Below are 14,363 nucleotides of genomic sequence, written 5' to 3' on the forward strand. Positions count from 1 at the left end.
ATAAGGTTTTGGAGCTAAAGTGATGGCTTTGTAGTTGGTAGCACTTGCCACTCTTACAGAGAACCCAGGTTTGAGTCTCAGCAGCTATGCTGGGTGTTTTACAAAATGGTTTCAGGGCATCTAATGCTCTTTTTTGCCCTCAGATGGCAAGTGTATGCACACAGCGCACACACATACTCAGACATACACATATAAAGTAAGATAATAAAAAATAAAGTTAAAGTACTCAGCTATAATTTGAGATTATATCTGTGTGTGGGGTGTGTGGGTGTATATGCATGCACATCAGGGTGAGGCCAGAAGTCAAAGCTGGGTGTCTTACACAATCACTCTCTGCCATAACTTTTGGTACCAGGTCTGTCCCTGAACCCACAGTCTACCAACTCAGCTACCAGCTGCTGGGGAACTCACAGTCAGAACTCATACTTTGAGTTCATACTCATACTCATATAGCATGCACTTTGCTGACTAAGTCTTCCCCCAAGCCCCAAGATTTGCATCTTAATTTTAGCAGTATTTCCTCCACTCAGCTTCTCAAATGTTTGTAACTCTGTTGTATATATGACTCGCTCTTGTGGCTGACAAGATTCTGATAGGGCAAATATAAAGGGGCAGAAAAAAGAAAAAGATGACAAGACCATAATGATCAAGGTTTTGAACACAAAAACTAATTCACAGTAGACTATAAATGCAGATTTAGTGTTCTTCTATATCATATCGGTAAAGCTTGGTAAGCCAATGACTTGGGCAAAGTCTTTACCTGGTTTACTGGGCTCTGGTTCATGTGGGCTTGCAATAGTTAAGCTTTCTGTGGAGTTGCATTTTATATCAAATTCATACTTGGTAATAAGACCTGAAAGGAAATAGAAGAAATTCTAGCAACAAAGTACCATTAAAATTATGTCTTATAACACTATTCCATGGCTTTTTCCTTTCAAACTTTAAAATTTAAAGTATCTTTATCGCCTTACTGCAGACAAATATTTTTCTTTTAGAGAGGGCTGGATATTCTGGAAAAAATGCTGACATAATTGGTAAATTCTATTCTCCAATGCACATGCCCTTCCCTCCTCATCTATCAATTAAAATCATCAAAGAAATATAAAAATGCAAAAATCAGCATAACGATTGGAAGCTAAGATAGAGCAAATGCTTTGAAACATAATCTTCACCCATCAATGGTAACTTTCTAAGCTCAGTTTAACTGGGATTCTCCTGTGGTTCTGGAGATTCAAACCAAGCCTTGGGCGTGCTGGGCACTCTGCCACAGAACTACACTCACTGGCACTGGTGCTAATGATTATTTCTCTTTCCAGTTGCTCGGTATATTGTGCCAATTACTTTATTATTATTATTATTATTATTATTATTATTATTATTATTATTATTATTATTTATACATGCTTACATATGTGTATGTGCACCAACGCATATGTGCATGTGGAGGCCACAGGTCACTCTTCTTCGGTTACTTCCCACGTTACTTTTCAGTCTCTCAGTGAGCCAGAGCTCACTGATTTGATCTAAAGCTAGGCTGCTTCAGCCTTCTCGGCACTGGAACCACAGCATGTACACTCATGCCTGGCTTCAGTGGGTCCTGAGAACTGACTGTAGGTCTTCGTGTTCCAGTGGCGAGCTTCTTACTGACCTAGCCCTCTCCCCAGCCCTGTCACTTACTGTTCATTTTAACTCATCCTTTGTGACACACAACTCTTATAGACAGTATACACATTAACTCCTTGAGTGCAACACAGATTTATCTATTTGTTTATGAAATTATTGTTCATCTTATAACTGGTATGCACATCTTTCCTCTACATACTTTTATTAAGTTGATAATGAGTCTTATAGTTGGTGGGTTCTTAGAATCACAAAATATGTAAAATGATTGTCAGAAGGAAAAGCAATGAGAAAACTGGAGTAAACTGGCCCTGAGGCACTTTCCCATGTTACAGTTTTTACTAGGTGCTGGGGCAAACAGAATGTAGATAAAATTTTTAAGACAAATCTATCTTTACTAGAGTTCAGGGCTAATACAGTAGCTAGAAAGTGAATTCAGGAAAGGAGAGAGCCACAGAGAAGGCCCCAACTCTAATATATAAACACACTCTGTCTAAATCTTTAACTCCTGAACTACATGTTTGGTGTGGTGTCCATAAAAAAAAAAGAATACTTAACAGAGACTTCAACTTATTCCTGCTGTAGGGGTGAAAAGCTTTTTGAGCAAAGCGGACAATTTACTGTTAAATAAACAAAAACCAACTCTCATTAGTGGGACAGAGCAGAACTTAACTAAAAGCCACAGAAAGCTAATACAGCTAACTTTATCTTGACCTTGAAATGTCAAGGCTTCTTAAGACAAGAAAACAGATGAGGATGTCCACTTTCACCATTACGGTTCACCACTGCACTAAAAGTCCTAACAGCACAGTACAGCAATAAAGAGAAATAAAAAGTATCCAAATTGGAAAGGAGGTAGTCAAATTATGTCTGTTTGCAAATATTGTGATATTATACATAAAGATGTAAGCCTCTGACAAAATAAAATCTGGAGTAAAGAAATTTGCAGAATGCTACTGATAAACTATCCGTCAGGTCCAAAAGAAACTGGGGACAAATGCCTCTTAGCATACCAAAATGCATGCTGTCCTCCAGGCTCCCTCGGCATCACAAGCACCTATGAGAATCCATGCTGACATCCTGGCTCTTCACACCCTGCCCACCACCCTAAACTCCAGCTCAGGGGATTCCCTTAGCCCAGTTTCTCGTTCCTACATAACCCTGCCATTGTACCCTCCTGGTCCTCTCTATCTTTGCCCACCCTTCTCCCTTTCTTCTTGTTCTCTCTCCTCTGTACCTGCCTCTCTCCTCTCATGGCCCAGTTCAGTCTGCTGGCCATGTTTAGTTTACTACTTTCTTTTCCTGCTCTGGACTCTTCTACAGGTCTCTGGTTGTACTCTCCCTCATATCTACAACAAAAACCTTCTCCTCAATTATTCCTTGGAGCAGTCATGTCCTCATTTTATACACTATGTAAAAATCATCATACACTGTGGCTAGAAATGCAAACTAATACAGCAAAAACCAGAGCTAGTATACACACAGTCTGGCAAGCCTGCTGCTGGGATATAAACAATTAACACAAACAATATCTCAGAGCAATACCTGCAAATCCATGTCCATTGCAGCTTCACTGACAGAAGCTAAAATGTGGGAACACCCTGGGTCATACACATAGGAGACAATCAGAACCCTGAAAACACTGCAAGTACTCAGGGACACATCCTGGCAGCCCCTCAGGCAGTTAAGCATGGAGCTCCCATGATGCAGCCACCTCATTATTTGGCAAAAGTATCATAAATAAAATTAAAAGATTGCCCTTCAAAATAACTCTCTCTCTCTCTCTCTCTCTCACACACACACACACACACACACACGGAAATGCTAAAATAGCAGATACCCAAGAAATAACACATGGAATTATATGCAATTAAGAAGTCTCTGTATCCTACCACAGAGGGCTTCTGAAAGACTCTACCCAGCAGTGTATCAAAACAGATGCTGAGACTCATAACCAAACTTTGGGTAGAGTGCAGGGAATCGTATGAAAGAAGGGGGAGACAGTAAGACCTGGAGAGGACAGGAGCTCCACAAGGAGAGCAACAGAAACAAAATATCTGGGCACAGGAGTCTTTTCTGAGACTGATACCCCAACCAAAGACCATTAATGGATATAACCTAGAATCCCTGCTCAGATGTAGCCCATGGCAGCTCAGTATCCAAATGGGTTCCCTAGTAAGGGGAACTGGAACTGTCTCTGACAACTTAGGGGCTGGCTCTTTGACCACATCCCCCTGACAGGGGAGCAGCCTTGCCAGGCCACAGAGGAGGATAATGTAGCCAGTCCTGATGAGACCTGATAAGCTAGGAACAGATGGAAGGGGAGGAGAACCTCCCCTATCAGTGGACTTGGAGAGGGGCAGGGAGGAGAAGAAGGAGAGAGGGTGGAATTGGGAGGGAATAAAGGAGGGGGCTACGGTTGGGATACAAAGTGAATAAACTGTAATTAATATATTAAAATTTTTGAAAAAAAAAGAGTTGGGAACTCATATCTAGAATATATAAGGAATAGCAAAAATCAAACAACAGCAAATTCACAAATCTTTCAGTCAATAAATGGGCTAATTAACTGGATAGTTTTCAAAAGAAGAAATACAAATAGCTACTAAATTCTTGGAAGAGTGCTACATATCCTTGGCTATATATTAGGGAAATGCAATTTAAAACTGCGCTGAGATTCTAGTTACCCCAGTTGCAATGGTTATCATCAGGAAAAAAAAGAACAAATGCTGCTGAGGATATGAGGAGAACTTTTACCCAGTGTGGTGGGCATACAAACTTGGGAATTCACTAAGGAACTGGGTATGAAGGTTTCTCAATAAGTTAAAGACAGAACTACAACAGGACACAGCTAGACAACTCCTGGGTACATATCAAAGGGCTCTAAGAGCTATCACAGAGACACTGGCACTCATGTTTACCGCTGCACTATCACAATAGCCATGGGATGGAGCCAGCAGGGATGCTCATCAAAGATCAGTAGATAGCGTAGGAATATACCTATGGGATTTTACTCAGCCATGAAGAAGAAATTATGACACTTGCAGAAATAGAAGAGGAACTAGAAGTATTATAGAAAGCATTACAGACTCACATTTTCTCTCTAATGCATATCCTGGATTTTAATTTTTATACAGATGTATATGTGTTCTGGGGAGGTATAGGTCACAAAACCAGAAGGGAGAAAAGTATCAAAGTACAGTTGTAAGAGGAGAACAAAAATGGTAAGAGAATAATGTGACATGAAAACAGAAAAAGAAGGAGGGGGACTAGCAGGAGCAGGGCAGGAGTCTGGAGGAGAGAAGGGAAGACCAACAAAAAAGATGAAACCCAGTAACAAATTAAATAGAAAAATTATAAAAATTAAGAAAATAAATGTACACATGCAAAAAAACTTCTAAATAAATATTTATAGCAGGCTTATTTGTAACAGCTAAAACAAAAAATAATTCAAATGTCTATCAACAGATGTGTGGATAATTAAAATGTGAGAAAACATCTCTACAATGGGATGTTATTTGGCTATAACAATCAATAAAGTACTGCTAAGTTTGAAGAATCATGGTAAGCGGAAGAGGGCAGCCCCAGGGAGATCACCTACCGTATAGCTGCAGCTTCACTGAGTGTCCAGAATGAGCAACTCTGCGTTGGATTCTCAGGAATGTAACAGTGGTGTGCCAAGCACGAAAGGCTCTGAGTCAGACTCCAACACCAGAAAAAGTGACAATAGGTCAAGGGTCTAATAGCAACAATCCTGAGACCCCAACACGTAACTTACAGAACATCTCTGCAAAGTATTTAAACAAATAAGAATTCAGATAACAAGTAGTTTTGTTTGTTTGTTTGTTTGTTTTGTTTTGTTTTTCAAGATTGAGGTTTCTCTGTGTAACCACCCTGGGTATCCTGGAACTTGATTTGTAGGACAGGCTGGTCTTGAACTCAGAGATGGGGTTCCTATGTGTAGCCACTCCGCAAACAAGGCTGACCTTAAACTTAGAGATCTGTCTGCCTCTGCCTCCCAAATGCTGGAATTAAAGGTGTGCACCACCTCACCTAGCACAGCAGTTTTTAAAGGAACACACCTCTAAGCGAGTTCTCACCTCTTTGTTCATTTTCATCTCCATCAGCCATTATTTCAGGTATTAGGTTTAATGACTCCTTCAGTTCTGATGGTGATTGGGTAGGAATTTCTTGTTTGGGGTTTGTAGAGATTAAGAATTCAAACTCAGAAGGAAAAACTGATGGCTGAAATAATATAACATTTTGAAAAATTTAAGAGACATTTCCAAGTAAATATATTTAATTCCTAAATGGATGTTTGTTTAAATGGCACACTAAAATTCAAACTTATTTCAGATTCTGTTTTAACTGCTATACAGATTAAAAAAAAAAAAAAGAGGTTTAGTAGTCAGAAATAGGTTCTTCTTACAAACAATGCCTTTCTTGATTAATCTCTTTTATAATCCCCATCCCCTTAGTGACACACAGTAAATTCGTATGTAGCTTCTTTTTGGCTAAAAAAAAATTTAGAAATTCTACATTAAAAAGAGTTAAAGAAATTGAGAGATAGAAAAGTAGCAAAAGGTGGAACTGGGAGGAGAGGTGGGAGGAGCTATGATTGGGATGTAAAGCAAATAAATAAATTAGTTTTAAAAGTACCAAAACCTGAATAGGTGTGATGGAATAGAGTTTGTCTCTACTGCATCCCACGGGCTATATTTTTCTCTCATCTTCACAGACAATATTCCTCAACAGGTGAGACTGTACCACTCAGAACTAACATGGGAAGGGGAAGGGGAAGGGGGAGGGGCTGGAGTCAGCAGGTCAATAAACAAATTAATACCTTCACCAACTTGTTCACATTTTATCTGTAAGGAAACCCTTGAAGTGCCTTTACTGCATTGTGTGTGTGTGTGTGTGTGTGTGTGTGTGTGTGTGTGTGTGTATGTGTGTCCTTTGGTATTAAGAAAAACCCCCAATGTATAAAATATTTCAGTTGTCCATAAAAATGTGTCTTTAAATTATAATGTCCATAGAATTTACCTTATAATTTTTAAACTTAACTACTTACATTTCTATATCAAGTATAGTGATAAAAGAGGTTTGAAAATTCTCTGTACCTGGACTGCCCACTAGACAATTAATATTAATTAATTTTAATTAATTAATTAATAATATTATTAATTAAATTAATAATATTGATTAATATTAATTAATACCAGAATATAACTGGGTAGGATCCAATGTCAACCATCATCTACATCTGAAAACCACTACTTAGAAGTAAATTTGGCTCCATAATTGACACATATTCAACTTGGTATCAAAAAATTTAGCATGACAGTTGCAAACAGTTAAAGTAAACTCCTAAAATTTATAAACGCGTGCACCCTTACTTCTGGAAATACATTACTGAAAGCAAGTGTTATAATTCTATTTGAAACATACTAGTGTCGTCTTACAAAAGGTCTCCTCAGCCATATGAAAATCTCTCACAAAAGGTTCCAAACGTTCTTCAACAGAGAAACATTCCCTTGAATCAAAAATTAAACAAGATTAATTAATACTAACACCTGTAACAAATATTGCCGATTAAAATACAAAGACTATCATGCAAGCTGAGCTGAAGCAATGGAACAGTGTCTAAACCTGTGGCTACACAAAGACTGTTCTCTCAAATAAAAGCAATTACAGTAGCAGGCAACTACATACGGGAGATTCTCCTTTCCGGAGAGGTGTTCTTTAAAATCTGGAAGCGGGTCCTTCACCAGAGGGAGCTTTAGTCTGCTCCAGAGAGTATCCACAGTGGGTAGATGATTGTCCACTGTTTCATTTATAAAAATCATTTCCTCATCAATATGTAATCCTGAAAAAAAATAAGGAATTAAGAATCTAATAGTTATACAAGAGATATAGACATTAAATATTAATGGATTTTTCAAACACACCAAAATAATCTAGTTCTCTATTATACTAAGTATATGAAACACAGATTGTAGTACCCAGACCAAAGGAAGAGCTAAAAAATGTGGTATTATTTAGCATATGGAAACAAAGACAAATGTTCTAAAAGAGTTGCATTATAGTGACATACTTTATCAACAAAGACTGGCTTAATTACTGGAGGGAAATATTTTCTACTTCAAAATAGCACCAAAAGTTTAAAGAGTATAAAAATATTATACTCTGGTTGAGTCTGCTTCTCCATTCTCTGCATTATTTAATCTGTAAGGACATACAATGAATGAATATGATCTAGAGAGCCTAAGTATGAAATCACTGACTCCGTCATTATAAAGTTATCCAAACAAGGCTGGCACTTAACTAATTATAATGAAAATTATAATGAAAACTGTATACTGGAACATTACTTGGAAAGTATGATATACTTTACATATTAAAATTAATACTGATAATATTAACCAGTGATTTCCCTCTCTATCATAACCTTTTATGTTTGGGTTACTTTAGAATCTTGGCTAGTTGTTGAGTAGTGATCTTCTGATCCATGGATGTAAACATTAAATTAGCCCCCCTTTTCAATAAATTTAAGTGAAAAAGAAAAGAAAATGTACACTTAGAGAAGGAAACGCCCAGGAAGCCAAAATCTCCAATCTGAAAGCTGCCTTGAGCGCGGAGAATGGACAAGTCTCTTGTGCTGGGCAGTAGCATTTCGGCTAAGTACAGGTAGCAGGTGTCAGGGGAGGATCAGAATGTTTTCAGGCAGTGGTGTCTCTCCTGGACAACTACATAAGTGATGTCAATATGTGACAGAATACAAGCATCCAGGAGCATCCCTTCTGTGCTGAATATGTATCAAAGGAAAACTTGCCATACAAACCAACTTCGTAAGTGACCAACCAAATCATTTAAGTCCCTGCTAATCTCCTGACTAAAAATTCCCTGTGAGACACTGATGAAAGCTCATCAGCCAAGTCCACCGAAGCAGGACTAAGCTGAGAAAATTAAGGGCAATTTATCCATATAATGTGCCGTTGTGAAAATGCTGATGAAGTCAAGAGTGAAAAAGGCATTAGTTATACCCCGTTACTCTTCCAAACACAAGCTCCAAGGCTGTCACCCAAAGAAAGCCACATTCTGCTTTCTACTGCAGTGAACACCTCATGTCCCTCTTGAAGTCAGCCCCCAAGAGTCAACGTCCGTTTTTATGCAGCCACTAGAGGTCAGGCTGTCGCCATAACCAAGGCTGTCAGGGAAGGCTGTTTTCCCCAGGCACGCGGTGGCCTCCGTGTACAACTACAGCCGTGTGCCCTGCTGTTCTTACTTCAGAGCAATCATGTGTGCTCCTCACTGTGTCACGCTGTGTAGACGGCTGATAAGCAGTAAATGCAAAGCTCAGTTATGAAAGAAGCAGGAAAAACAGCTTTAGTGACAGGAAACTTGGCAAGAGTTACTTCTGTTCACTTAGAAAACCCAAATCAACTAGATGAAAACAGTATGAGTTCCTTAAGATGTGTGTATAAATTATTAAAGTCATGATTTCCTAATGAATACTATTGAGAATCTTAGAAAACAAAACAACAACAACAAACTTACATTGAATAAAAAGCAAGACAAACCATTCCCCATCCCCATCCCCCAGCTAGGAAAACTATCGAAACGTTTTAAAGGATCTAACACACATTTTCCAAGAGGTATGATTTAGAACTTTTGGGGAAAGTGACTACAAAGCAAATATAGACAAATAAATACATGAAGTCAGGGAGAAAAAAAAAAGCAACAAGAGACTAAACATATATCATAGGCTTAGAGCTCAAATTATGTGACACTAACATAATAGACAAAACAATAGAAAACCTAGAATTATACTGAAAATGGGTAAGAACTTAGCATTTAATATTAGCAGCATTTATGATAGTGAGAAAGACTCTTAACTAAATGATATTGGGACAAATGTCAAAATATTTTAAAAATGTTCCTAGTTTTAAACATAAAAGTTGAAATAAAATTATATAAAACATTACAAAATTAATGGTGTGCCATGGCACACACCTAGAATTCCAGTACCCAGGAGGCAGAGGCGGGTAGATTTCTGTGAGTTTAAAGCCAGCCTGGTCTACAAAGTGAGTTTTGGACCAGCTAGAGTTACACTGCAAGACCCTGTCTCAAAACAAACAAATCCTTTAACATGGAAACGTTATATAATAAGGGAACATTTTTCTAAGCATAAATGCAATTCAAGAATCTATACAGGAAAACATCAGCAGAACAGATTAAAGTTAAATGCACTTGGAATTATTAGTGTCTTTACATATAAAAACACATGCAAATAAAAATGATTTTTATAAAATAAAGATACAAATAGGCAATACACATTAATAACTTTTAAAATGCAAATGAAGTATACAGTTGTTTATGTGTGTCACCATAATATCAGCAGCACTGTATGCCGTGGCGATACAGCTGGCATGAATAAATCATTCTCATACTATACTAAATCTTCCATCTCCAAGATTAACCTCAGTGAAATAACTAGAAATGAGAGTATATATCCATGTATGTGTTTGAAATTAATCACATTGAAAACTACAAAGATGATAAAGGATGTCTGTGATATGGGAGACCAAAGAAAATCAAGTTAAGCATTATCTTCCCTTAGTGAATTGATTCCTTCCAACAATGGCTTGTGGTGCCACAGATTAACAACTCTCTGTGTGGATCCTGCTAGTTTTTTAAAATAAATTATCCACATACATATAATATAAAATATTTTCATCTTCATAAAATTTTACAAGAAGTTTTAATAATAAACCAGGAAAAATAATTATAAAAGAAAACTAAAACCATAATTTATCCCCAAGCCTCAAAGACAACTTTCCAAACTGCATCACATAAAAGGAGCAGTAAAATAACTTGGCTGTAGCTTTATTTTACCCTCCAAGACAGGGTTTCTCTGTGTAGCCCTGGCTGTCCTGGAACTCACTATGCAGCCCAGGCTGGCCTTCAACTCACTAGGTAGACCAGGCTGGCCTTGAACTCACAGAGATCCATCTACCTTTGGAATTAAAAGTGCTGGATATAAGGGTTGTACTTCCGGCTACAGCATTTCTTAAATAGCAGGATCGATTATATAACAGACCTTCAAGTTTTATCATTAAACACGGAATAGGCCATTATATATTACAAGAAAGCCAGTTCTCAGCAAGGTTTGAAGAACTCAGTCAGCTAGAGCGATTTGGAGAATGGTTTGGATAAAACATTATTTTAGTTGATACTGACAGTAACTTTTTAAAAACTGGTGTATTTCTTAGCATAATATGACTACAACTCCATCTCTGATGTGAGGTTTGCTTTCACATATATTAGGTAAGACTGAGCATCGTTAGGGTATTTTGAGAAATAACATACAGGCATATGTTCAGAATCCAAAATATAATATCCCATTACACTTCTGCATCACAAAATCTAGACCCAGAGCCAATGACATTACAGGAACTTACTGGAACATGCTAGAACATCCCCAGATCAAAAGTGTAGAGGTTATTTTGAGTTTCAGCTAACTTAAACTAAAAGAAATCCATTTATGAAAAAATATATTAATAAGGAAGAGAAAATACTGTTAGCATGACAAAAGCTAGACTTCCAGTCATGTAGCTAGATATTTTTAATAAAATAAAGATATTTAAAATACAGTTGAGCAAAAGCTCAGAGAAATGAGTTTGTAGCTATTAGCAGGAAACGTTTTCTCCTTTCCTACCTTGGGGCTCTGCTCTCACTCCTGAGCAGTGCAAGGAGTACTTGACAGGTATGAAGTCTTCTCTGTAGTCCTCACTGAGGTATGAGCTGATATTCCCTATTCCAGTTGGAGAGTTTGGGTTGGAACTTGGGACAATTTCCTCAAATATACCATTAATCATCATTCCTGTAACTGTCTTTCTGTGATATAAAATTATTGATTTTATCAGTGTCTATCCTAAAACATTTTTATTAATAAACAGTATGTGTTAATCAAAGAAAATTTGCCCAATTCCAATGGATACTAAGAAAAAATTATCTGTAGCCCCACCACTTGAAAGGAATGCAAAATTATGCAAATTCATTAAGTATTTGTGAATAATTTTAAACAAAATTACACAATAGTAATTCCATAACCTGTTTTTTTCTACTGCACTATGAATAATGGGCCTATTTACATGTTCATCACTGACTTTATATTTGAGTGGAAGAAGAAGAGAATTCCATTCATTACTGCTATATTTTGGATTAAAGGCTTGGTTCACTGCGTGGCACATGGGGAGCCAGGAGAGCTTGTAAGACATGGGATTGGTTGGCAGGTGTCTGGAACACTGGGAGTAAGTACTTAAGCGGGACACTGGACTCTGGCCCTCTCTTGGGAGCATTATTGCTCTGCCATGTGTTCCTGCTGTTATATGCTAGCTCATCACAGGCCCAAGTCAATTGATCACATGCCAGGAACTCCAAAACTACAAACCAAAATAAATATTTTCTAAGTTAATTATTTCAAGTACTCTGTTAGAGTGATTGAAAGCTACCATATTTAATAAACTGACGTTTCGTTAACCAGTTCCCCCTTACTAGAACTTTATGTTTCTTGTACTGTTATTATGAGCAATAATGCAAGGACCAGTTTTGTATGCCTATTCAGTCACTTTCTCAAAATTCATTTCCTAAAAACAGAAGTTTTGGAGACGTTCCACAGATTTACTTTTACTTATTTGTTGGCAACTTTTGCCACTCATTGCCAGATTTCCATTATATTTTATATGTAATGTCTGTTCTTCAATATCACAGAGATCTTCCCCTCCTAATTCCCTTTCCCCATTGCTTTATTCTAGCCTCTAACCCCAAGCAGGAACTACTATTCCCCCACCCACAGGCCACTGCAAAACTGCTTATCTTCACCTCTTCCTCAGTTCCTTCTATCCAATCACCCAGTTTTATTCCCAGCTCTGCAGCAGGCCACCTCCTGTACCCAGCCTCCAACCCCAGCAGGCACTCCCTAGGACCCCTCAAGCTACTCAGGCCAGGGGAGCAAGTAGGCTAACTGCAGATCTTCACCTCTCCCTCCACTCCTCCAAGGCCAATCCCCCAGTGTCGTCCCCAGCTCTGTCATCCTCACCTGCTGTGGTCTCTCCCCAGTTTCTGCTCCTATTCCCAGGGAATGAAGCAGATCCTGATGGAACACTCTGCTTCCCTCCCTCCTGTAGACCCCCTCAGCCCCACCCTCCTCCTACCCCGTGTACAGTCCTTCTTCGGTATCAGCTCCCAATTCCTAGATACAGGTTTGACCTGGAACCCCTAGTGGCCACACCTATCAGTATCCCAGAAGAATTTCCTACCAGACAGCACACAGCCACCAGCCACCAGCCACACTCTCTTAAGAACCAAAGAGGGCAACAGAAACCCAGGAACAAAACACAACCACCCAACATAGACAAAACTAGATATCAGCACTTAGAATTACGATCTTCCCAAATCCATATGCCTAGATACCAGCATAAAAACACAATAACAGCCAGGACAATATGTCTCCACTAGAGTCCAGTAGGCCCCAAGTATTGCAACATAGCTGAAGCACCAGAAAAAGACCTTAAAAATATCCTTTATGAATATGATAGAGCACTTTAAAAGGAAAGGAATAAATCCCTTAGGGAATTTTATAAAAATACAAACAAAACAGTTCAAGACCTAAAACTGGAAACAGAATAAAAAAAAAAACAAAACGAAATTTAAGGAAATCTAGAAATGAAAACTTTAGCAACCTCAAGCAGAGCATGGTGGTGCACACCTTTAATGTCAGCACTCAGGGAGGCACAGGCAGGTGGATCTTTGTGAGTTCAAGGCCAGCCTGGTCTATAAAGCAATTTCTTTATAGAAATAACAGCCAGTTTCTTTGTTACACAGAGAAACCCTGTCTTGAAAAACAAAACAAAACAAGAAAGAAAAAAAAAGAAAGAAAGAAAAGAAAGGAACCTCAAGAGACATGCCTCACCAACAGAATATAAGATGGAAGATAATCACAGGCACTGAAGACATGCTAGAAGAAATGGGTACCTTGGTAAAAGAAAATGTTAAGTTTAAAAAAGAAAATCCTGTCACAATACATCCAGAAAATAGGGGACACTATGAAAAAAAAATCTAAGAATAATAGAAATAGAAAAAGAAAGGTCAAAGGCACAGAAAACATTTTCAGTAAAATCTTAGAAGGAAAATTTCCTAACCTAAAGAGCAAGAATGTCTATCAAAGTATAAGGAACACCAAGCAGACTAAATCAGAAAAGAAGTCCCTTGGCACATAACAATCAAAACACTGAACATACAGAATAAAGAGAATATCAAAGCTGAAAGGGGAAAAGACCAAGTAACAGAAAGGCAGACGTAACAGAAAGGCAGACCTATTAGAATAACACCTAATTTCTCAATGGAGACTCGAAAACCCAGAAGCCTGGACAGATGTTCCACAGACTCTAAGAGACCACAGATGCCAGCCCAGATCCACTATATTCAGCAAAACTTTCAATCACAATAGATGGAGAAAATAAAACATTCTACGATAAAACCAAATTTAAGCAATATTTATCTACAAATTCAGCCCTACAGAAGGTGCTAGAAAGAAAATAAGTAATCCCAGACCATCAAATCAAATCAAATACACACACATACACACACACATACACATACAAGAGCAAAGTAAAAGAAACTGACAAACACTGATAATTACACACACATACACACACATACACATACAAGAGCAAAGTAAA

The 14,363-nt window shown here is 38.0% G+C and overlaps 1 protein-coding gene across 1 annotated transcript in view; it reads right to left on the minus strand.

Annotated features, from left to right (window-relative positions):
- Positions 1–14,363, minus strand: part of Shoc1 (shortage in chiasmata 1) — a 74,870-nt gene that overhangs the window by 51,508 nt on the left and 8,999 nt on the right. Inside the window, exons 4-8 of the mRNA XM_055611611.1 lie at positions 11,339–11,517; positions 7,333–7,486; positions 7,069–7,153; positions 5,721–5,865; positions 761–853 (exon numbers count right to left, since the gene is read on the minus strand). Coding sequence (XP_055467586.1) covers positions 761–853; positions 5,721–5,865; positions 7,069–7,153; positions 7,333–7,486; positions 11,339–11,517 — 656 coding nt within the window. The remainder of the gene's footprint in view (positions 1–760; positions 854–5,720; positions 5,866–7,068; positions 7,154–7,332; positions 7,487–11,338; positions 11,518–14,363) is intronic.

Source organism: Psammomys obesus, unplaced genomic scaffold (assembly GCF_907164565.1).
Source record: "Psammomys obesus unplaced genomic scaffold, mPsaObe1.curated_primary_1811, whole genome shotgun sequence".
NCBI lineage: Eukaryota > Metazoa > Chordata > Mammalia > Rodentia > Muridae > Psammomys > Psammomys obesus.